Below are 25,490 nucleotides of genomic sequence, written 5' to 3'. Positions count from 1 at the left end.
TGCAGCTGATACTCCAATACTTTGGCCACCTGATGCAAAGAACTGACTCATTGGAAAATACCTTGATGCTGGGAATGACTGAAGGTGGGAGGAGAAGGGGATGACACAGGATGAGATGGTTGGATGCCATCACCAACTCGATAGACCTCAGTCTGAGTAAGGTCCGGGAGTTCGTGATACAGGGAAGCCTGACATACTGCAATCCATGGGGTTGCAAAGAGCTGGACACGACTGAGTGACCGAACTGAACTGAACTGAATCATTACCACAATAATAATGGTAGAGAATAAAACTAAGACTTCCCAGTAGAGAGGCACATATGTTCAGAATTATAACTGAGATACAGGAAGTAAAGAAGAGAAAAGGATATACTACAAATAGAAAAAAGTTTAAGGTTTGAGTAGAAATGAAAAATGTTATCTGGGAAAATAAATTTTAAAAGTTAAAAGTTATTCATTCATATCTATAATTTTTAATGTTAGAGAAGTGAGGACAGCAGATATAAAAGATGGGGAAAAGGTGAGATTATTATCACACTTAAATATGCAGAATTTTATACAAAATTAATATAATCATCTCTCTTCAACAAAAATAATAAAAAGTAAACTGATCCTGATTATTTCTAGTTAATACTAATAAATAATGACTCAGATAATTGTGTCATTATAAAAGACTGAAAGCAGGATAAAAAATAAAAGATTGAAGGCAGGAGGAGCAGAGGACAACAAAGGTCAAGATGGTTGGGTGGCATCACTGACTCAATGGACATGAGTTTGAGCAAGCTCTGGGAGATGGTGAAGGGCAGGAAAGGCTGGCATGCTGCAGTCCATGGGGTCGCAGAGTTGGATATGACTGAACAACTGAACAACAAAAACATATAACTGTGTAGGAGCCACTGAAAGCTATTCAGAATATTTTCTTGAATATGCCTCCCTAAGCAAGTGAAGAGGAACTCAAAAGCCTCTTGATGAAAGTGAAAGAGGAGAGTGAAAAAGTTGGCTTAAAGCACAACATTCAGAAAACTAAGATCATGGCATCTGGTCTCATCACTTCATGGGAAATAGATGGGGAAACAGTGGAAACAGTGTCAGACTTTCTTTTTTGGAGCTCCAAAATCACTGCAGATGGTGATTGCAGCCATGAAATTAAAAGACGCTTACTCCTTGGAAGGAAAGTTATGACCAACCTAGACAGCATATTGAAAAGCAGAGACATTACTTTGCCAACAAAGGTCCGTCTAGTCAAGACTATGGTTTTTCCAGTGGTCATGTATGGATGCGAGAGTTGGACTGTGAAGAAAGCTGAGCGCCGAAGAATTGATGCTTTTGAACTGTGGTGTTGGAGAAGACTCTGGAGAGTCCCTTGGACTGCCAGGAGATCCAACCAGTCCATTCTGAAGGAGATCAGCCCTGGGATTTCTTTGGAAGGAATGGTGCTAAAGCTGAAACTCTGTGCAGAGCTGACTCATTGGAAAAGACTCTGATGCTGGGAGGGATTGGGGGCAGGAGGAGAAGGGGACGATAGAGGATGAGATGGCTGGATGGCATTACCGACTCGATGGACGTGAGACTGAGTGAACTCCGGGAGATGGTGATGGACAGGGAGGCCTGGCGTGCTGCGATTCATGGGGTCGCAAAGAGGTGGACACGACTGAGCGACTGAACTCAACTGAGAAGCAAGTAAGAGCTTTCAAACCAAAAGATTTAGATCTCATTCTATTTCAATGAGTATCATAAAAGAAAATGAACCAAAAGACATAATTTCTTACTTTTGATGAAGAAGAGAAACAAAAACAGGAGCTTGTTTTCTTAATGTAAAACATATGAAGATCAAGTGGCTAGAAGAGAATTATAAAGGGTCTTGGGTCCTATTCATGAAAGTGTTAGTCACTCAGTCCTGTCCAACTCTATGCGACCCCATGGACTGTAGTCCACCAGGCTCCTCTATCCATGGAATTCTCCAAGAATCCTGGGAGTGGGTAGCCATTCCCTTCTCTAGGAGATCTTCTCAACACAGGGATCAAACCCGGATCTCTTGCAAAGCAGGCGGATTCCTTATCATCTGAGCCACCAGGGTTATTTCATAGACTTGAATTAAACCAAGATACTCCAGGCCACTTTTCTCTTTCCAGACAGTAAGAAAGGCTACAGATTTGCAGAGGTCATCCATGGTCCAGGAAGAGAGATTTATGTCTCATCTACTCTCTGCTACATCCATCCCCCAAAACTATGGGCCATGAGGCAATCAGAGGTCAGGGTAAGTGAAAACGGTGGATGCTTAATAATGCTTTCTCTTTTGATTACATTATTCTATATGTTCCACATTCTTTTTTCAAGTGCCTGGTTTAAGAGGTCTGATTCAGCTAAATTCCGCAAATAGGCTAAGGAAGATGACCTGGAAGAAGCTGTCCAGAAATTATTCTGTACCTACAGATACCACCCCCCTCACACACAAAGAGAGGCTCATATCACAAGGTTTAAGGATCACATCAACTTACCTCTAGGTGTTCCAAGTTATTTGTTCTTTGAACAAGCATATTATCTTTTTGCAAGATATCTCTGTACTTAGCAGTCAGTTCATTGTATTGTCTATTGGCCAATTCTAGTTCCGACAGAGAGACACTATTATCTACAACTTTTTGTAGTGCTGCAATCTTGAAAACGGCCATTTCCTATGTAAATAAAGATACATTGAATTGAAGTGTTGTTTTTTTTTTTTTCTGGTAAAGCACTAGCCACTTTTGAGATAATACAGCTGAAAGCAAAACAGATTTCAGAATCATTAAAAGAATCAGATGTATCCTGTATGAAAACATATTGCAATAATTATTAATTACTTTCATATAAGAAATGATATTTGGACATTGAAAATCTTAACAAAAATAAAATGAATTCTTTTATAACTCCTGTCATAGTTAAATGAAATTCAGTTAATCTGAGAAGTATATATACAGCAGCAAGAAAGCGTATCACTTAGAATATATCTTTGGATGGCTTTTTAAAATTTTATAAGGTTTAAAAAAACTTGTCTTTTGAAAACTGAAAGGCAAAATTTGCATCCCTGCAGGTAACATTTAGAGTTTAGCTACTTCTGCTTTTCTTTTTAATTCTGGCTGTGCTGGGTCTTTGTTGCTGCGCAGCTTTTCTTTAGTTGTGTCCAGCAGGCGTACTCCCTAGGTGTGCGTAGGCTTCTCACTATGGCGGCTTCTCTCGCTGCAGAGCACGGGCGCCAGGACGTGCGGGCTTCAGGAGTTGTGGTTCCCAGGCTCCAGATCACAGGCTCAATAGCTGTGGCACACAGGTTCAGCTGCTCCACAGTATGTGGGATCTTCCCAGATCAGGGATCGAAACCATGTCTCCTGCACTGTCAGGCAGATTGTCTACCACTGAGCTACCAGGGAAGTCCCTATTTCTGATTATTTATTATTAAACAAACTCGCTATAAAATTAAAGAAAATCTTTTGCTCACAGAAAAGAAACATTATATAGGGGAAAAAAACTTCTTTGAATCATAGCTATCTAGAATAAATAGTATCGAAGTCTAAATTACTTGGTTTATCTTCAACTCTTTAGTTACAGAGCTATGAAAGTCACTACTTAAAGACATCGTATTAACACCAAAAAGAAATGTCTGAACAGAAAACCAAATTTATGACATGAGAAAGATAAAGAATTTATGAGTTCCCTGGTGGTCCAGTGTTAGGACTTAGCACTTTCACTGTGGTGGCCTGGGTTCAACCCCTGGTCAGGGAACTAAGATCCAGCAAGTCAAGTGGCAGAGCCAAAAATTAAAAAAAAAAAAAAAAAAAGTAAAAAACCCCCCAAATTATTTATGGTTATAATTCATTCTGAAGTAGAATAATGAGGGGAAAATATTTGTAATAGTACTTCAGACCTCATTTTGAAAACTCCTCTATAGAAATAAGTATCCCCTATTCTACCTTACCCTTGGGATTCTGTTTCACTTTTGCTGTGTGGTGAGGAAGATCATGTTTCACATCTTTAAAAATAACAGCCCCACCTTTTCTTTTTGGCTTTCAAAGTGTTGCAAAAACAAACAAAAATTTAGGCTGAAGAGGAAGAAAATTCCAGTTCTTTCTTCCTTCTATCTCAAATACTAGCCATATTTGTAATACTCCAAGAAAAACATTCTATAAAATATAACACAAAAATAATAACATTTCATATTGTAGATAAGTTTATTAGCATGACAATTTCACTCACTATTATCTTTAAAAGGAGATGGCAAGGAACTCAAGTAACATTTTAATTTTACTTTGAATTCTTTGGTTTACACTGTTGTTGTTGTTTAGTGACTAGTCGTGTCCAAGTCTTTTGCTACTGCATGGACTGGAGCCCACCAGACTCCTGTGTCCATGAGATTTCCCATAAGAATAGTGGAGTGGGATGCCATTTTTTTCTCCAGGGGCTCTTCCTGACCCAGGGATTGAACCCATGTTTCTTGCACTGCAGGTGGATTCTTTACCACTGAGCAACCAGGGAAGATTTACATGCTCTATATAAATTCAGACATGTCAAATGAATATGCTGCTGCCGCTAAGTCGCTTCCGTCGTGTCCGACTCTGTGCGACCCCATAGATGGCAGCCCACCAGGCTCCGCCCTGTCCCTGGGATTCTCCAGGCAAGAACACTGGAGTGGGTTGCCATTTCCTTCTCCAGTGCATGAAAGTGAAAAGTGAAAGGGAAGTCACTCAGTCGTGTCTGACTCTGAGCGACCCCACGGACTGGAGCCTACTAGGCTCCTTTGTCCATGGGATTTTCAAGGCAAGAGTACTGGAGTGGGGTGCCATTGCTTTCTCCGCAAACGAATATATACATACTTAAATAAGCTATAAGATCAGATGTAAAACAAGATGTAGAATAATACACATGGCATGCCACTTTTTGTGTCTTTGCTAACACTTGCAAAAGGAAACAGAAGGATTTTCAGTTACCTAAAGCGAGAAGGCAATGGGAACCCACTCCAGTACTCTTGCCTGGAAAATCCCATGGAGGAGCCTGGTAGGCTGCAGTCCATGGGGTCGCTCGGAGTCGGACATGACTGAGCGACTTCACTTTCACTTTTCACTTTCATGCATTGGAGAAGAAAATGGCAACCCACTCCAGTGTTCTTGTCTGGAGAATCCCAGGGACGGGGGAGCCTGGTGGGCTGCCATCTATGGGGCCGCACAGAGTCAGACACGACTGAAGCGACTTAGCAGCAGCAGCAGCAAAGGAGGTAAAGGGCTTCCCAGGTGGCTCAGTGCTAAAGAACCCACCTGATAATGCAGGAAACACAGGTTCAATCCCTGGGTTGGGAAGATTTCCCTGGAGTAGAAAATGGCAACTCATTCCAGTATTCTTGCCTGGGAAATCCCATGCAAGATTTCAGAGGAGCCTGGCAGGCTACAGTCTATGGGGTCACAAAGGAGTTGGAGACGACTTAGCCACTAAACAACAACAAAAGAGGCAAACAGGTGGAATATAATGAAGCAAAAGGTACAACGACAGAAGTAAGATTTCTCTGATGACATCTTTTGTGTAAATACTTTATGTATTCAAATTTAATTTTTAAAAAGTTATCCGTGAAGTTGAAAACAAATGTAAAACAAATGAGCCTAACCACAACAAATGTATATCATAACCACACAAAGGAGAATTACTTCACATCACTATAGAATATGTTATTTTGATGACACATTCTTACTCAGAGATAGTATAAAGACAATAAGAACTGTAAAGAAACTTTAAACTATGTCTGACAGCAGGAACCATACTTCAAGATAACCAAAGAGCTTTGGCTTATGAGGAAAAGCTGTTTATTTTATAAAAGAATATCTGCTAATAAATGAAAAGTACATAATAAACTAGAAACATCATGATTTTTGCAACTCCTGATGAAATAATTGGGTCAGGCAACAATTACCAATGGATGTTAAAACCATTAGAGAACTAATAAAGAACTGATTATTTGCATGGTATCAAAACATTACCAAAGAGTTAATTAACTAAATCACTTAAAAATAGAGATATATGGCTGTCTTCCCCTTAACACAGTTATCAGTCATGAAAATGGGACTACCAGATATTCCATCTCTTGAATGACACAATATAAAGTGTTACTTACAAAGTACAAAGTAGTCTTGCCAAAAATGTTTCCTTGAATATAACCACAGCTTCAAAGATAACTTTTAGTAAATATAATGGTTAGTGGAACAAATAAAATTATGACAGAATATAATTAAACATTCAGTATTTTTCAGAGAGGAGGAGAAAAAAAGGGGGAGATTCTATATTAAAAAGATTTAGGATAAGAAACATCCAAGGAGAATGCAGAGTCCTTGACTGGATCCAGGGACAATAAGGAAATGTGGATGTGGTCTGGACATTCGACAATATATAAAGTACTGTTGTCAATTTTGTTAAGTATGATAAAGTTACTGTAGTCATATAAACAGAAAAAGACTTTTTTTTTTAAGAGATGCATACTAAAATACTAAGGGGAGAAATGTCTGCAATTAAAATACTCTTACAAAAAACAGATGGAGCGATTATGGTCAAATGTTAGTAACTGTTTCCTATTAATCCAAGTGATAGTTATTACATATTATCCTTCTTGTCTGAAAACTTTCAGAGTTGAAAAAAATCAGACATACCTTAAAACGCTGCAAACATCCAATTTTTTCACCAACTTCAGCCTCCATTGCCATCAATTCATTCTTCTGTTTCCCATTTTCTTTTCTAAGCTGTCTCTCCATTTCTACCAAAGTTGTATATTGCCTGATGAGTGACTTTTCATTCACCTGTAAGACTGTGATCTTTCTACTATTTTCTGCAAGTGTTTTTTTCATTTCATCTGAATCCATCTGAAGAGCACTGAGCAAATTCTGCACAAAGTCACATTTATATTACTTGTTGAATCTAGCTATCTTAGTTTGAATACTATTGAATATTGGTTTTAAAAGTGCTTTACTTACATTATATTCTTTTACTTTTATAGCATCTTGTTGGATTTGATCCTCAAGTCTTTTCTTTTCCTCTTTCATTGTTTCAGATTCTGTTTTCCAGTTCTCCTTTTCACTTTAAAGAATTTAAAAATAAAGCAATACAGTAAATCTATAGGAACAGATAACTTTAGATAATGGAAATTTAGTTACCATAAAACAAGAGAAATTATAACTAATCAACATATGATAACATAAGTTAAAATCCCACTTGAAAGGGTTAATCCTGGAAGTTATTATTATTATTTAATTAAATGAAGGTAAAACAAATTATTTTATCAAATTAAACTACAAATTACTACTCTATAACTATTACAATATAATGATAATGGATCTTGTAAACATTTTATTAAAAACAGAAGATAATTAAGAAAATAATCAATATTCCAAACTTACTCTGGAAATCAAGTCTCAGTATTCTGACCCTATTCTTAAATTTGAGTGTTAAATAATCGTGAAATATTTAGAATCCATACAAAGTGAGAAATCATTAGACTTAAAGAAGGTGTATAAGATATTATTGCCTACCCAGACCTCCAATTTGGTTGGCATAAACCACTTATGGTGTCAGCACTGAATGGTTCAAACCTGGACATATGACTTGGACAGCTCATTTACTATTCTGGCTAATGAGATCTAAGTCTGCTGGAGTCCTCTAGAAAAAATTTTATAAATAAAAATGAAGAATTGTGTGAAAAGAAAACACCCCTCTTCTTCAATGGACATGGTTCCATCTTCCTTGAAATCCTAACTCCTGCACCATCATAGGAGATAACATGACATACACTAGAAGATTCCCAAACATGACCCACCTATAATTAGCTTTGGCTTTCTTGTTGGATTAAATCATAATCATTCTTACTGTTTAAACAAACTTTGATCAGATATTCTAATTATTACTAAAGCTATTAGTCCATTAGTACAGATGAAATGGCAGAGATAAGAAGAAACAGGCTAGTTCTCTATGAAAACACATGAATAATGATGCTGGTGATGAAAAAGAACTACTGTTGACACGAACTGTTCATATGTGCCATAATATTCACAAAATACTCAGATCTGGGCATTTTCACATAATTAAGTTATTTCACATAATTAAGTTATTGAGTTAATAATAACTATGAAAAAGTATCACTATCACAGAATTTTACGGACAAGGAACTAAAACACAAAGCAAAGGAGAAGAGGCAGGAGGATAAAGGAAAAGAAAATATCTAAATATCTTTTGTTACTTAACTTTAATAAGAATATGCTACATTCATATTTATAAAGTTTTGCTAACACCTATACCTTAGGTATTCTTTATATAATAAGCTTTGTTGATGACGAATTACTGCAAATTTTCTGTTATAGTCTTCAAGAGAATCTTCTAAATTCTTTAACTTATTTTCTTTATATTCTAGTTCCTAAAAATTGGTTTAGAAATGAGAATGAAAAAATCATCAGGATATATTTCAAATCTGAAAGTATAAATTCATATTCTGACAAGATTATAGAAAAATATATAAAAGATAATCGACAACAAATCCATAAGCAGCCCAGATCATTTCTATGATTATTTTGAACATCTTATGGCATATGGAATGAGATAATATGTGTAAAAGAGAAGTTCTATGAAACAGGTAAGATTATTTTCATCATATATTTGTAATAGTTACAGTAACCATCAAATGATCAGATTCAGTGGTTACAAACTTGCCTCTAGCCACTCAGCCCCACATACCCTTTAGTGAACATATGCATTCATATCTTCACTCAAATTGTCCTCTCCAATTATTTAATTTTAAAGATGAAGAAACTTGAGACTCAGAAAGATCAAGTAACTTATTTAACATTAAAAACCTCATTAGTACTAGGCTTGGTAACCATTTTCTGAGACGTATGCCAAACTTGGTGCCAGGTGCCTACATATTTGCAGATCTAACACTTGCAGTCAGGTCTGGCTGACTCCAGAGATCTTGCTACTTCCAGCACTCTATGCTGCCTTAGGATTGGGAGTTCAAGTATTGTTTTGCCACTTTGAACAGGTCTTCGGATTTTTAACTGGTGTTTGCTAATCTACCACATCTGGTCCCATCACTTCATGGGAAATAGATGGGGAAACAGTGGAAACAGTGTCAGACTTTATTTTTTGGGGCTCCAAAATCACTGCAGATGGTGACTGCAGCCATGAAATTAAAAGATGCTTACTCTATGGGGTCGAACAGAGTTGGACACGACTGAAGCGACTTAGTAGCAGCAGCAACTCCTTGGAAGAAAAGTTATGACCAACCTAGATAGCATATTAAAAAGCAGAGACATTACTTTGCCAACAAAGATCCGTCTAGTCAAGGCTATGGTTTTTCCAGTGGTCATGTATGGATGTGCGAGTTGGACTGTGAAGAAAGCTGAGCGCCGAAGAATTGGTGCTTTTGAACTGTGGTGTTGGAGAAGACTCTTGAGAGTCCCTTGGACTGCAAGGAGATCCAACCAGTCCATTCTGAAGGAGATCAGCCCTGGGATTTCTTTGGAAGAAATGATGCTAAAGCTGAAACTCCAGTACTTTGGCCACCTCATTCGAAGAACTGACTCACTGGAAAAGACTCTGATGCTGGGAGGGATTGGGGGCAGGAGGAGAAGGGGACGACAGAGGATGAGATGGCTGGATGACATCACTGACTCGATGGACGTGAGTCTGAGTGAACTCCACGAGATGGTGATGGACAGGGAGGCCTGGCATGCTGTGGTTCATGGGGTCACAAGGAGTCGGACACAACTGAGTGACTGAACTGAACTGAATCTACCACAATGCTTTCTATGTGTTTTGTGTGTGTGTGTGTTTTTACACAAAGATTAAAAAATAATGAATCATCACAAGTAACATGACAAGGCTATACTGTTATTGACATACTACTTATTGACAGTGTTCCTGAAGTAAAGAAGAATAAATTCAGGAAAAGTGTTAAAATCAGAAATCTAAGAATAATGACACAACATGAATAATAAAGTAATGATCCAATAAACAGTTCAATTCTAATACTCAAGGATTGCTGCTGCTCCTAAGTCACTTCAGTCGTGTCCGACTCTGTGTGACCCCATAGACGGCAGCCCACCAGGCTGCCCTGTCCCTGGGATTCTCCAGGCAAGAACACTGGAGTGGGTTGCCATTTCCTTCTCCAATGCATGAAAGTGAAAAGTGAAAGTGAAGTCGCTCAGTCGTGTCCGACTCTTAGTGACCCCATGGACTGCAGCCCACCAGGCTCCTCTGTCCATGGGATTTTCCAGGTAAGAGTACTGGAGTGGGGTGCCATTGCCTTCTCCAACTCAAGGATTAAGTAATATAATTTACAAATACAAACAGTTGATAAGCATAACTCAAATATATTCACAAGTAGATTACTTAGGAAAGGGAAACAGCAGTGCTTACAATCAAAAACTTATTTTCATTGATTCTGAACACATTTGTAATTATATTTGCAAAGTAAGTGATTTTATGGTTATTCACACACACTTCAAATGGAAAAATGAAAAGCAACTCTCATTAGGCCATTCATAATGACTATAACATAGAGAGGAAAGCTGACAAACCAACACAGGGCAAGCAGTATCCTCTGTGATTTGCTAACGGAGTAACTAACCTTACAGGGAAAAGGGGAGAAAGAAATAAAAGACAATTTTAAGACAATTTCTCTTAAAAGTTTTTCTAGTGGTTAACACACAAAAAAGGAACAATTCTAATCATTACACAAAAAGCTGTGTCAGACTTTATCCATCTGAATTGTTTTTCCAACCAGCAACAGATAAAAGAGCTCACTTTACTTATACATTACTACCTTATAGTAGCTGCATGTTATTCTGTCAATCATACATTTCATATGAATGGCATGCCTGCTTTTCATTCAGATGAATAGAACAAACTGCTTTTATTCATAACATTCCATCTAACATCAAAATCCAGTAAAAATACATCTCACTGTTAATAGTCTAAGAACTCAAAGAAACAGCTGATGATTGTTATTTTGCTATTCACATATAAAGTTTTCAGTACCTGTAAGATATGTATTAAATATTCATTCTGAGCATTAATAATATTGGCACTAGATGGTGCTATCCCATCAGGTAAGTCTATTCCTTTAAACACAACATTTGATCCTTCTGTTTGTCGTAAAAGACTGGTTTCTTTTTCAAGATGATCTATCTGGAAACAAACAATTCAGAAATGAGAATCCCATCTCTTACACAAAAAGACAAATTAAAAAGCAGTAACTTAAATTTCCTAAAGAGTAACTTTAACAAGTAGATATATGAATGCTCTGCCAGGTATTAATTAAATTAATGTAATTTCTGCTTAGAGATGCCTAAGAATACATTTAAAATCTCTGTATCCTTTTATGTTTTCCTAGTGGCTCAAACTGTGGTGTTGGAGAAGACTCTTGAGAGTCCCTTGGACTGCAAGGAGATCCAACCAGTCCATTCTGAAGGAGATCAGCCCTGGGATTTCTTTGGAAGGAATGATGCTAAAGCTGAAACTCCAGTACTTTGGCCACCTCATGCAAAGAATTGACTCACTGGAAAAAACTCTGATGCTGGGAGGGTTTGAGGGCAGGAGGAGAAGGGGACGACAGAGGATGAGATGGCTGGATGGCATCACTGACTCGATGGATGTGAGTCTGAGTGAACTCCGGGAGTTGGTGATGGACAGGGAGGCCTGGCGTGCTGCAATTCAAAGGGTCGCAAAGAGTCAGACACGACTGAGTGACTGATCTGATTTGAGTGGCTCAAACCATAAAGAATCTGCCTGCAATGCAGGAGACCGGGGTTCAATCCCTGGGTCAGGTAAGATCCCCTGGAGAAGGAAATGGAAACCCATTCCAGTATTCTTGCCTGGAAAATCCCATGGACAGTAGAGCCTGGCAGGCTACAGTCCATGGGGTCGCAGAGTCAGACACAACTGAGCAACTAACACACAAACATTTTTACATTATAAAGTACTGATTTTTCCACTAATTCTATTTTAAAAATCCAAACAGAAGCTTTTCTAATATAGAAAGAATTAATTCAAGGGGCATATTCTCATAAAATAGTCATTAAGAAAACAAATGTTTCATATTAAACCTTTGTTCATAAGCTTAGCATTTTCTTTTATTTAAAAAAAATTCTCACCTTTAAATGTGCTTTTGTCAACTGCTGAGAATAATTTATAGCCTCTTTCCGAGATTCTCTGAGCTCCTGTCTTAATTCTTCATTTCTTCCAGTAAGTTGATCAACTTGGGCTTTTAAATGCAGATTAGCATCAAATATTCCTTCTGCATTCTTTGATTCTATAGCCTAATATATTTAAATTATATTGAAGAAATGTAAAGAAAAACACTAAAATCACAGTATAATAATTAAGTTTAAATAACACTTACATTTAAGCATTATACTACTCCCATGTGTAATAATGTATACCAACTCTATCTCTTACAAATTTATAAAATACCAGTTAACCTACATCAGTATTACCAAGCATACTGATCACCTCATTCTAACAATTAACAAATACTGAGCTAACTCAAGTAGACTGGTAGACCAGAAAAACAACTTAGACAGGAACAAGATGACTAAGGTTCAAATATAAACCAATCTCTTGCTAGCTGGACAACTGACTTAAAATTCCTTAAATCTTAGCTTCTTTATCTCTAAAGAAGGGGAAGTAATGTTAGCTCTGTCTGCTTCACAAAGCTTTTATACAGTCAAAATGAGATAATTTATATGCAAATACTTTGAAACCATGAAGCATCTTAAAGTAAAATATAAGCAATGGAATGAAATAGCTACTACATTCAATCAGATAAAATTTACACTGCTTCCTTTCCATACAGTTAAAGCATACAAGATAACAAAAGGAAAGTATGATAAAAGTCTTATCCAAGAGTTCTGGATAAAAAAAAAAAATATGTCAAATATTGAAGTCACCAACCCACTTCGAATACTATGTCTCAGATCAAACTCTGCTCTACAAGGGGAATTCTATTTAGTGACCAAATAGCCCAGTAAAATTCGAACTTTTTCTATTTTAATTGACAGCCTCGAGCGTTCCTGATACCACTGCTTCCACAGACTTCATCTGCTTCTCTTCTGGGTCATTATTTTTCTTTTTTTCTGATTGATATATCCCATTCAATGACATACCAGTATCTTGTCTAAGAGATCATCAGAATAGCACTTTAGATCAGATAATTGTTATGCACTTAAGTTTACTTTCTATCGCTATAGGATATTTTTCTGGGTCCCTATCACTGTCTAATTCAATCTCATTTTCCAAAAGGCCTTATAGACAACATGATGCTATTTATCAACAAGACAACTAACTAGACTACTTTATCATCTGTCAGAGTACCTCCTTCTGCCTATTTCTTCCTGCTATCCCTTTTGAATCAGTATAAATTATTACTTCATGTAGCCTGTTCTGATCTCCTTAGGGTAAAGGCTTACTCTTAGAAATCTACTGCCTTGAGTTAAATCCCAGATCACACTCTTGATGAGATTACACATGATTTTACTCATCTTGCTGCCTTTGTCTCAGCATGACCCTTAAAATAAAAAGTGGAGATGACAAAGAAAGTATCAGTGAACTTGAAGATAAATCAATAGCAATTATCCAACTTGGAGAAAAAAGATAAAATTTTATGGAAAAAAAATGAACAGAGCCTCAGGGATTTGTGGGACAATGTCAAAAAGTCTAACATGTATCACTGGAGTCCTAGAGACAATGGGGCAGAAAAAAATAAATGAAGAAATTAATGGCAGAAAATTTCTCAATTGTGGTGAATAACATAAGTGAACAACCTCAGGAAACCCCAAACAAGGCACACACACACACACACACACACACACACACACACCCTTTGGCACTTTACAATCACGCTGGTGAATACAAAATAAAAAGAGAAAGTTTTGAACTAGTTTGAGAACTATACATTTCATACAGTGGAATGACTCAAATGACAGTAATGTTTCATTAGAAGCTGTGGAGACCCATGAGAGGGGAACAACATTTTTAAAGTGATGAAACAACAAAATAAAACTATTAATATAAAAATAACTTACATTAACTAGTCTTTCAAGACTGGGAATAATTAGAAATGTTTCCCCTCCTTTAATATCAGGATCTTTCTGTATTTCCTTAATAGCTTGCAATATTTCTTTCATACCTTCTTCAAGTTGCTTATTTTCTTCAACTAATTCTTTTACTAAAAAAGACATATTTATTGAATGAATGAGATTTACAATTTATAATTTACACTAGGTATAAATTTCCAATTATACTATGCTATAGAGATGACAAGTATTTCAAATATAGCAAAAATAGCCCATTTATAAAATGTGAATACAAATAAATGTGCAAAAAATTCAAGTATAAATCCAATGGGTAAATAGTTAAATAAAACTGGACACCTATTTAAATAATACACATATACATATATAGCTCATGGATGAAATAAATAAATCATAAGCATACTTTGCTTTCACTTTATATTAAAACTTTTACATTTATTTTCTAACTTCACTTTCATTAGAGGACCAAAGAGAAAAAATAGACTCATTTATCATTACAATAAATTCAGATTAATAACATTCTCTGAAAAAGAAATAAAGCAAGGCAAACCAAATAAATGAGAGATTGACATTGATACATTATAGACATTGTTAAGGCTAAAACAGACTAGAGAACAGAATGTATTAGTCCTTTAGACCCATAATTTTCAGTACAGGTTAAGTAAGTAAAGAAAAATAAGAGATAACAGTGACTTACATTTATTTTGAAATTTCGCTATTACTGTTCTACTTCTTTCTAAATCTCTTTCCTTTTCAATTAGTTCTCTTGAAAGAAATTCATTCTAAACAAAACAAAGAGAAAATTGTTTTTTTTAAAAAATATTACAATATTTATAGTTTTGAAGTTTAAAGAAAAGTTTGATCAACTGAGGTTTAAAATACCTAAAACAAGCTACAGAAACATAGCAACAGTCATAAAAATAAAATTTAAAAGGTGAAATACGTAATGATCACCCCTCCCACATTCTCCCTCCCTGAAACACCATGGCAAAAGGGAAACAGATACTGAAGGTTTTTGTCTTTAGCACCACAATCATCTCTTTTAATGATCTGCCTTTACACTACCTGTTCTGCCTGGCTTCTATGACGTGCAAGCTCTATTTCTGCATTTCTATTCTGTGCTTCTTTGATCAATAAATCCTGTGCTATGACTTCATTCTAAAGAAACATGTTATAAATTAGGCAAGTTAATGAGTTCATCTCAAACGTACTTCATTTTTAGATTTTTAAAAGACAGAATGTGTATAAATTAGTGTTAATGTGCAAACAGAAAAATTATTACAACTGCTACTTACAGAATTTCGTTAGAAAGTCATAAAAATGAATTTAAAAAAAAGTCCTAGGAATGTTATTTGGAGGATAGCTCACCTGAGATCTAAGAAATACTAGTTCTGTCCGTAGCTGTTCTATAAGATTTTCAAGTGGATCTATCTGAGGTAATTTTGATTGTGCAGTAATTGGCACAGGGTCCGGAACATTAACTTCAAGTTTACCTTTCCAGATTTCTGTCTGTATGGGAACTTCACTTTTTCCTATATCTTCTTTCAAATTGGTATCAGCAAAGTTGATTGGGGTATGAACCTGTTCATCTTCTGATGTTGCTACTTGTGATTTATCCATGCCAGCACTATTGTCATGAATTTGTTGACAAAATATTGCTGATTTTTGCCTAAGTGATAACTTCTGCATTAAATCTGAAGGTGCTGATAAGGCTCGTAAAGATGAATCACTTTTTTGTGTGAAATTAGTCTTTTCAAGTGCCTGATGGCTTCTTGTCACTTTCTTCATAGACTCATCAGAAATAGAACATAAATATTCGTTTATTTCTTCATGACTCTCTCTACTAAAGGTACTGATTAATGATTCTAGATTTCTTAAAGATTGTAGACAGGGTGCTTTAAAAATCTCCCTTATTGTAATAGTTTCTGGAGGTGAAATATCATCTTTCACTTGTACAGATGAAGAATGTGTAGTTAAAGAGACAAAAGGATTCACTTCACTTTCTACACGCTGGTGAATTTCAGATAACATTCTCGATAATGATCCCATGGTCATATTCTCTTCTGGCTCATTCTGACATGACTGTGGAATATTGAATGATGGTCTCCTATGCAGCAGCTCTACTTTATCTGAACTCCTAATCTGTATTCAGAGTAAACAATGTTTCATTAATCTTGGGATCTATCTGAGACTTTTTAACAAGTATAAAAAGAAGCAATGTCCAAAATGAGATAATAGGGGAAGAAATGAAAGCCTGATAATAATATTCTTTAACTTTGCCATAGTAATACTTTACTATCTACCTTTGACTGTTCTTCACTCATATTTTTGAGGCTCATGAAATCAGATTTTCTTTCTCCCATTCTATTCTCTTGAGAAAAGTGTTCAGTTAGGTTCAGGTCCTCAGCAATTAATCCTACAAATAAAAGAATTAACAAATGAGAAACATAAAAATAACTCTTATTATTCCAATATTTTAATGTTCTTGGTTTTTTTTTGGCTATGCCTCACAGTACATGGGATCTTAGTTTCCAGACCAGTGATCAAACCTGCACCGCTTGCAGTGGAAGCACGGACTCTTACCCACTGGTAAGCCCCCAAAACTTTAATTCTTAAAAACTAAATCAAGTTTTAAATCAAACAAAAGGTAAAATAATTATTTCTAAGATCCTGGATTCACATGTAGCCTCCTCTACAACTGCCTACTTTAGGCTACTTTTAATAAGATATTAATGAGAAACAATACGAATTCTATCTTCTCTATCCTTCTTTTTCACATATTAGTAAGTGCCAATATAGTTAACAGATATACCCATAAAGAATCATGAATGATTACTAAATTGCTTAATATATGAATAAATTACAAAGTTTTGCCCTTCGAGAAATGTTTGATATACTATAGAGAGCATAAAGCTAAAAAAAAAAAATCTTTATTATTCACAGATACTTGTGAGCTGGGGCCAAGTTAGAAAAAAAATTCTGTCTCTATGGTCTCCTTACAAAAAAGCAATAGCTATTAAAGAACTAATCCAACTGTTCTCTTTATATTATGTAAGATAAATCAAAACAAAAAAATATGTTAATTTTTATTCAATAAAATATTACTTTCACTTAGCAAAGAATAATGTACAAAGAAAGCTTTCAGTGCATAGCTTTTAAGGAAAGAGAAAATATTAACATAATAATATATTAACAAATTACTAAGTTTTATCATTACTAATCACAACATACTGTGATTGACTAGAAATTAGTAAGATTATACTATAAAGTTTTCTAAAGTCCATGATTCTGAAGTTTGTTTTTTGTTCACTTATTATTCTTTTTAACTGTTTCAGATTTAGGACTGAACTCAATGACACTCGTACACTTTCATCAGGCCATTATTTTCATTTATTAAACTTGTAGTAAAACCACAGGAATATAGCAATAATATTTCCAACTTACAGAAAATTCTATATCCACACCATTCATTTTCCAATGATTCTTTAAAGGTTTGGAGTAACAGAGTATACCTGAAGTGACAGTTCTTTTTCCTTTTTCTTGAGCCATTTGACGAATTTTTTTCTTCAGATCAAGTCGTTCTTCCTCTAGACTTTCAATCTACAAGGTATAAACTATTAGTATTTCTCTTTGCTTCAACCAGGAAAATAACCAGTTGACTACCGCACTTGCCTCTTTCAAAAGAATCTGGTTTTCAGCTCTGTATTGCTGCTGTTTTAAACTTTTGGTATTTCTAAATTCAGTTAAATCAATCATTGTTGTTGGTTCAAGGCCTAAAATAAAAAGCAATATGATTAAAACCTTATTAATATTCAAATGAGCTACAAAAAACTTCATATAACAACTGGTTATAATCAAGCAACTGGTTATAATCTATTTAGCCAGCATCACTGAAGAACGGGGTACTTTTTGTGCAAGAGTTCTTCAGGTATTTGAACTGTATAAGCTAAAATTTTATCACAATTTTTAATGGAAATCCTGACAAAAACATATTATGATCTGTCTTCTCAATGTTGGACTATCATAGTGGTACTATCATGTATTAAGAATAGAAGCTTTGGAATAAAACAGTTGGGTTCAATTCCTACTTTTAATTATTAACTAGTTGTAGGGATAATCGGTTTGGAGAAGGCAATGGCACCCCACTCCAGCACTTTTGCCTGGAAAATCCCATGGATGGAGGAGCTTGGTGGGCTGCAGTCCATGGGGTCGCTAAGAGTCAGACACAATTGACCAACTTCACGTTCACTTTTCACTTTCATGCACTGAAGAAGGAAATGGCAACCCACTCCAGTGTTCTTGCCTGGAGAATCCCAGGGACAAGGGGGCCTCGGGGGCTGCCGTCTCTGGGGTCGCTCAGAGTCGGACACGACTGAAGTGACTTAGCAGCAGCAGGGATAATCGGAGAAGGCGATGGCACCCCACTCCAGTACTCTTGCCTGGAAAATCCCATGGACGGAGGAGCCTGGTGGGCTGCAGTCCACGAGGTCTCGAAGAGTAGGACACGACTGAGCGACTTCACTTTCACTTTTCACTTTCATGCATTGGAGAAGGAAATGGCAACCCACTCCAGTGTTCTTGCCTGGAGAATCCCAGGGACGGGGGAGTCTGGTGGGCTGCCGTCTATGGGGTCACACAGAGTCGGACATGACTGAAGTGACTTAGCAGCAGCAGCAGCAGCAGGGATAATAGTGTATGTATGTAAGCGACTTAGCATGTATGTATATATGTATTTCTTCTTGGCTTGTTGTCAGGGGTATAATAAAATTAACCCAAATAAAGTATTTATAGCAGTGCTTAGCACAGAGCAGTCATTATTAATATCAACATCAATTATATCATCGTGACTAGACTGACGTGCTCAGTGTGCCTCTTTCCTATTTTCCTATTACTAAGATGCCACCATGCTGTGAAAACCAGATATCAAGACTGTCTCAATAATTATGAAGCAAGACTTGGGGCCTTTAAAATACAGAAAGTTTGATGTTTGTGACTACTATCTATATAGTTCAGTCATCTTTACGAACATCCAGATTCAAGTTGGCCATAATCTGATAGGTCAAATTGATTAGACTAAGTCTAACTTGAGGTCCTTGCATGACTCTGGGTCCCAGTTAGAAACTTTTACAAATCAATAGTATGTATAAAATTTTTACTTCTTTTTCCTTTGGAGAATAGTTTTTACAGGGGATCACTTTAACCCTAGAAGAGCATTAATTGGTATCTACCAAGTATAATTAAATCATTATTTACAACATTATTTTCATTTTCAAGTAGCAATTTATACTGGACTGTCATAACATTCAAACTAGTGAAATATTCACTAGTGAACTATTTACTGATATCAATATACAAACTTTCAAGCTATATTTACTAACTACTTCTTATAATCGGTAGTAACCTTATAATACTCAACCTAAGTAAAACTTAATCTAAACTATAAAATTCAAGTATTTATCAAATAAAGTCTTAAAAAGGATTAAACAGTATTTCTAAATGTTTCCAACATTCATCTGAAGTTAGAGCATTTTTCAAACTAACAAATTACTTTTGTTGAAAATAAAGGTAATGTGTAATATATGGTATTAAGAAAGTAGACTTTCATTTTTTAAACAAGCAATTATTATTGAGGAGATCTTGGACTGAATATAGTAATGCTCCAGATCTGGCCAACTATCATCCCCATTCCATCAAATCCATAATCCCACTTCAATTGGAACAGTTCCACTTTCACTAATTTTAAATATTTTTATAGGAGAAAGTATTTGGAAAAAAAGGGTATCCAATTATTAAAAATAAAAATAAACAATAAAAAATGACTTGACAATTAGGGTTGAGCAAACTCCGTATCTTAAAAGATGCCTTACCCATGCGCTCTCTAAGTGCCTCATTTTCATCAAGAAAATCATTGATCTTCAACTCAAGCTTATTGATTTCCTTTGTCAATACTTCAATCTCTCGATCTCTTATTTTAATTTGGTTTTTACAATTCTTTATTTCAATAACAGCATCTTCTAAACCATAAACTCCCTGAAAAATACCCAGTGTGATTTAAATATAACATTGTTTATTTGAATAAATTCTCAAGTTCAAAAATTTGTTTTCTTATTAAGTCGAGGGGAAATACACAAATAACTAAGATTTACATCTTTAAACTGTGTTTATTTATGCTACTTTTAAAAAACAAATCCAGGAGTAATAATAAAGGAAATGGAACAATTGACATTTCCCAGTACAGCATCATAATGGCAAAGCAACTCAGAATATTACATATTAAACAGTTAACAACATATGGAAAAAGAACAGTAAGGGAGAATCAGCAATACCATTAGAATAAGTAGGTTATCAGTTGTGTGATATAGCTGTAATCAGATTTAAAAATATAAAAAGCACAAAGTAAAGCTGTGTTGGCACAGTACTTACAAACCTGCCCCAATTACAACTTTTACACCATCAGTGGTGTCACATGGTGGTACAGTGGCATAGATTACAAAGAATGGAATCCAGGTGCCTCAGCAAAGCTGATTATCTGGGCAAAAGCCTTTAGCCAGATGGTCTGAAAACAATTTTCCTGCCAAAAAGTTAATGTTACACAGAAGTCTGAACACTTCAGTGTAACTCAGTTAGGATAACCTTTATCATGAGATACTTCTGGAATGTTTTTAAATGCACACAGTAAATGGCACAGAACAGTCTTACTTGAAGTGGTTCCGTGATTGACAAGATAAAAATACATACGGATTCATAATCTTTTAATCGCTTCAAAGTCTCAACCAGTTCTTTATCCTTTTCCCTAGCATCAGCCTCAGCCAGTTCAGCTGTTCTCTCAGCCTCTTTAGTTCTCTCTTCTAAAATTTGAACCTTAGACTGAATTTTCATATAATGAGTCCGCTGCGTAAGTGTTGAAGCTCCTACAGGGTAAAAATTAAAATCGTCAATGAACTGAAGTGATTACTTACTCCTATAAATGACTGATTACAATATGGGAAGCAGGAAGAGTGATATGTCATTTAAAAAAGACCATTTAATATTACAAATTTATATTTATAAAACAACTCAAACTACTACACAATTGCACTCATCTCACATGCTAGTAAAGTAATGCTCAAAATTCTCCAAGCCAGGCTTCAGCAATATGTGAACCGTGAACTTCCAGATGTTCAACCTGGTTTTAGAAAAGGCAGAGGAACCAGAGATCAAATTACCAACATCCAATGGATCATCAAAAAAGCAAGAAAGTTGCAGAAAACATCTATTTCTGCTTTATTGACTATGCCGAAGCCTTTGACTGTGTGGATCACAATCAACTGTGGAAAATTCTGAAAGAGATGGGAATACCAGACCACCTGACCTGCCTCTTGAGAAACCTGTATGCAGGTCAGGTAGCAACAGTTAGAACTGGACATGGAACAACAGACTGGTTCCAAATAGGAAAAGGAGTACGTCAAGGCTGTATGTTGTCACCCTGCTTATTTAACTTATATGCAGAGTACATCATGAGAAACGCTGGGCTTGAGGAAGCACAGCTGGAATCAAGATTGCTGGGAGAAATATCAATAACCTCAGATATGCAGATGACACCACCCTTATGGCAGAAAATGAAGAAGAACTAAAGAGCCTCTTGATGAAAGTGAAAGAGGAGAGTGAAAAAGTTGGCTTAAAGCTCAACATCCAGAAATCTAAAAGCATGGCATCTGGTCCCATCACTTCATGTCAACAGATGGGGAAACAGTGTCAGACTTTATTTTTCTGGGCTCCAAAATCACTGCAGATGGTGACTGCAACCATGAAATTAAAAGGTGCTTACTCCTTGGAAGGAAAGTTATGACCAACCTAGATAGCATATTCAAAAGCAGAGACATTACTTTGCCAACAAAGATCCGTCTAGTCAAGGCTATGGTTTTTCCAGTGGTCATGTATGGATGTGAGAGTTGGACTATAAGGAAAGCTGAGCACCAAAGAACTGATGCTTTTGAACTGTGTTGTTGGAGAAGACTCTTGAGAGTCCCTTGGACTGCAAGGAGATCCAACCAGTCCATCCTAAAGGAGATCAGTCCTGGGTGTTCATTGGTAGGACTGATGTTGAAGCTGAAACTCCAATACTTTGGCCACCTCATGTGAAGAGCTGACTCATTTGAAAAGACTGTGATGCTGGGAAAGATTGAGGGCAGGAGGAGAAGGGGACAACAGAGGATGAGATGGTTGGATGGCATCACCAACTCAATGGACATGGGTTTGGGTGGACTCCGGCAGTTGGTGATGGACAGGGAGGCCTGGCATGGCACGGTTCATTGGGTCGCAAAGAGCTGGACACGACTGAGTGACTAAACTGAACTGAATTCAGTTTTATTAATAAAACTAAAAAGGATTCTAAGAAAATCTTCTTAGCTGAAAGGGTATGGATTATAAAAGACTGGAAAGCACTGCTTTACAAGGAATGATCATTGTGGCCCACTGTGTCCACTGTAATAGAATTATGGTCTTTTAGTTGGACACAGAGCGACTTCAAATAAAAACTAAATTTCCACTTATATTTCAGTAGCCAAGGGTGGCCATGTGACTAAAGGATATAAACAGAAAGACCATGTGCACATTTTCAGGAAATGTTTTTTAAAGCAGAGGAGTGAAACTTTCTTTTCTCCTTCCTTCTGCCTGCCAGCTGGAATATGTACATTAGGGCTCCGGCCAGACTCAGTCTTATAACATGAGATGGAAACCACATGTTGAGATAGGCAGAGCAACAAGATAATAGGGACTTGGTACCTGGTATTTGTACAACTAGCACACCAACCCTATACAAGTTGCCTCAGCTTTGATTATATTATGGAAAAGTGCATTTCCATCCTGTTTAAACCACTGTTACATTTGATTTTTTTTTTATATCACTTGCAATTAAACTTAACTGTAACTAGTTGCTAAAAATTCCTACTTGTACATCTTACCAAATTGTTGCTAAGACCAAAATAAACATTCCTATCATTTTAAAATTTACTGCCAATAATCACTCTTATATAGTAAACATCTACTGAATTACAGGGTTTATACTTATATAAGGCATCAGTCTAGTGTGGGAGATCACATGTGTTTCTAAGAAGTGAGCCCTGCTCTCTGGAGAATGTGAAAGAGTCTGCTGTCCCCACAATCTATTCTCCCTTTCTTCTGCATTGTTGTTCAGTTGCTAAGTAGTGTCTGACTCTTTGCGACCCCATGGACTGCAGCACACCAGGCTCCTCTGTCCTTTACTACCTCTCGGAGTTTGCTCAAATTCATGTCCATTGAGTTGGTGATGCTATCTAATCATCTCATCCTCTGCCACCCCTTTCTCCTTTTGCCTTCAATCTTTCCCAGCATCAAGGTCTTTCCCAATGACTTGGCTCTTCGCATTAGGTGACCAAAATACTGGAGCTTCAGCCTCAGCCATCAGTCCTTCCAATGAATATTCAGGGTTGATTTCCTTTAGTACTGACTGGTTTGATCTCCTTGCAGTCTGTAAGGACTTCCGCTGCATGACCCTTCCGCAGTAAATTACTCCTTGTCCTTCAGTACACGCTCTTTGCTTCTTGCCTCCTCTTGCTCTATCTCGCTGTTTGGGACTGGAAGTGAGGGTAAAGTTCTATTTTACATGAGGCAAATGAAGGCAATACCCTAGACCACCTAATTCTAGATCAGTACACAGTGATAAATAAACTTCCATTGTGATTTTTGCCACCATTTTTCAGATACTCCTGAGAGCTAAAACTAACCCAAATCAATGAAGGGGGAACACCACAGACTGACATATACATGTTAAAGCCAAGACAAAGAGACTGTGTAGTATACACCCCTTCTGTAGGCTTTAGAGGTCATATGACTACAGACCAACATGCTGCTGCTAAGTAGCTTCAGTCGTGTCCGACTCTGTGCGACCCCATAGACGGCAGCCCACCAGGCTCCCCCGTCCCTGGGATTCTCCAGGCAAGAACACTGGAGTGGGTTGTCATTTTCTTCTCCAATGCATGAAGGTGAAAAGTGAAAGTGAAGTCACTCAGTCGTGTCTGACTCGTAGCGACCCCATGGACTGCAGCCTACCAGGCTCCTCCATCCATGGGATTTTCCAGGCAAGAGTACTGGAGTGGGGTGCCATTGCCTTCTCCAACATAGTGTCATTAAATAAGACCTCTTCCTTATTTGACAGCAGAGATCAACTGTCAGTTTTCCTCCTCTTGACTGGAATATGCGAACTCCACAATATCTATCATCCTTTTAAAGTAATTTAAGCTACTGGCAAAATGTAACTCTCATACATACATAATAGAGACACACATATAAATAAGTATATCCAGTGGACCTTGATGGTGCTCAATGATTACAGTACATTTCCTGAGTCTGTTCATTCTTCCAGATGACCAGTTCATACTTTCTCTTTACTTCTTTCACCTCAAACTTCTAATACATCTGCTTCTATCCACACTTTCATCTGAGAACTCTGCTTGTTTACTGAGAAAATAGAAGTTTTTACTGTCAGGACATCTACCCAACCACATTCAACTCCATGTATACACTCTAGCTTTCTTCCTGCTACTATGGGTAACTCTATGCTCCTAAGCTTTCTACTCCAGTGAACACTAGATCCCATCCCATTGCTTCCTCGAGGCTATTAGTTCAGAAGTCCTTCTCTCATTTCCCTGCTTCATCAATTCATGACTTGCTTCTTCTTTAATGGATCTTTCCTATTAACTTAGAAATATGATTATTTCATCCATTTTAAAAAACACTTTTTAACCTTCTTCCCCCAAGATACAACTCTATTTCTCTCTTTTCCTTTGCAGAAACAGCCCTCAGAAGTCTTTGTATTTGCCCTATTTCACCTCTGTATTTTCTCTTGAACTAAAACAACCACTGATAAATCCAGTGGTCAATTTTCAGTGCTCCTGTTGACTTACCAGCAGCAATGAACATAGCACTGAACACAGCTGCTTATGCTCTTCCTTAATGACATTCCTCATGTGAGTTTCGGGACTCCTTACACTTCTGGTTTTCCTCCCATCTCCCAGGTCTTTCCTTTTCAGTCTCTTTGGTTGTTCCTTTTCATCTCCCCAACTCTAAGGTAGAAGCATCCCAGAGCTCGGTCTTAAGATTTTTCTTCTTAACCAACACTCTCTATCTTCTCCCTTGATCATCTCAGCCAGCTTCATGACTTCCACTACCATTTTTATGCATATAGTTCCCAAATTGGTATGTTTAGCCTAGACTACCCTCCTGAACCTGAGACTTTTATATACAAGTACCTACTTAATGTGCTTCCCTGGTGGCTCAGTCAGTAAAGAAACTGCCTGCAATGTAAGAGACTGCTGCAGGAGAACTGGGTTCCATCTCTGGGTCAGGAAGATCCCCTGGAGGGGGAAATGGCAACCCACTCTAGTATTCT

The 25,490-nt window shown here is 36.8% G+C and overlaps 1 protein-coding gene across 8 annotated transcripts in view; it reads right to left on the bottom strand.

Annotated features, from left to right (window-relative positions):
* CEP290 (centrosomal protein 290) overlaps positions 1-25,490 on the bottom strand; it is a 95,905-nt gene that overhangs the window by 52,001 nt on the left and 18,414 nt on the right. For all 8 annotated transcript variants that reach the window (XR_003511281.1, XM_027543205.1, XM_027543208.1 and 5 more), the window contains exons 13-25: positions 20,822-20,994; positions 19,951-20,113; positions 17,756-17,856; positions 17,596-17,683; positions 16,387-16,499; positions 14,781-14,865; positions 14,075-14,217; positions 12,146-12,310; positions 11,031-11,180; positions 8,294-8,409; positions 6,977-7,079; positions 6,656-6,886; positions 2,498-2,671 (exon numbers count right to left, since the gene is read on the bottom strand). Coding sequence is in view for 7 of the 8 variants with exons in the window: in XM_027543205.1 (XP_027399006.1) it covers positions 2,498-2,671; positions 6,656-6,886; positions 6,977-7,079; positions 8,294-8,409; positions 11,031-11,180; positions 12,146-12,310; positions 14,075-14,217; positions 14,781-14,865; positions 16,387-16,499; positions 17,596-17,683; positions 17,756-17,856; positions 19,951-20,113; positions 20,822-20,994 (1,805 nt within the window). In the remaining variant the exon portion in view is untranslated. The remainder of the gene's footprint in view (positions 1-2,497; positions 2,672-6,655; positions 6,887-6,976; positions 7,080-8,293; positions 8,410-11,030; positions 11,181-12,145; positions 12,311-14,074; positions 14,218-14,780; positions 14,866-16,386; positions 16,500-17,595; positions 17,684-17,755; positions 17,857-19,950; positions 20,114-20,821; positions 20,995-25,490) is intronic.

Source organism: Bos indicus x Bos taurus, chromosome 5 (genome assembly GCF_003369695.1).
Source record: "Bos indicus x Bos taurus breed Angus x Brahman F1 hybrid chromosome 5, Bos_hybrid_MaternalHap_v2.0, whole genome shotgun sequence".
Classification (NCBI taxonomy): Eukaryota; Metazoa; Chordata; class Mammalia; order Artiodactyla; family Bovidae; genus Bos; species Bos indicus x Bos taurus.
The sequence above is the reverse complement of the archived record's forward strand: the minus strand, read 5'-3'. Positions and strand labels throughout refer to the sequence as shown.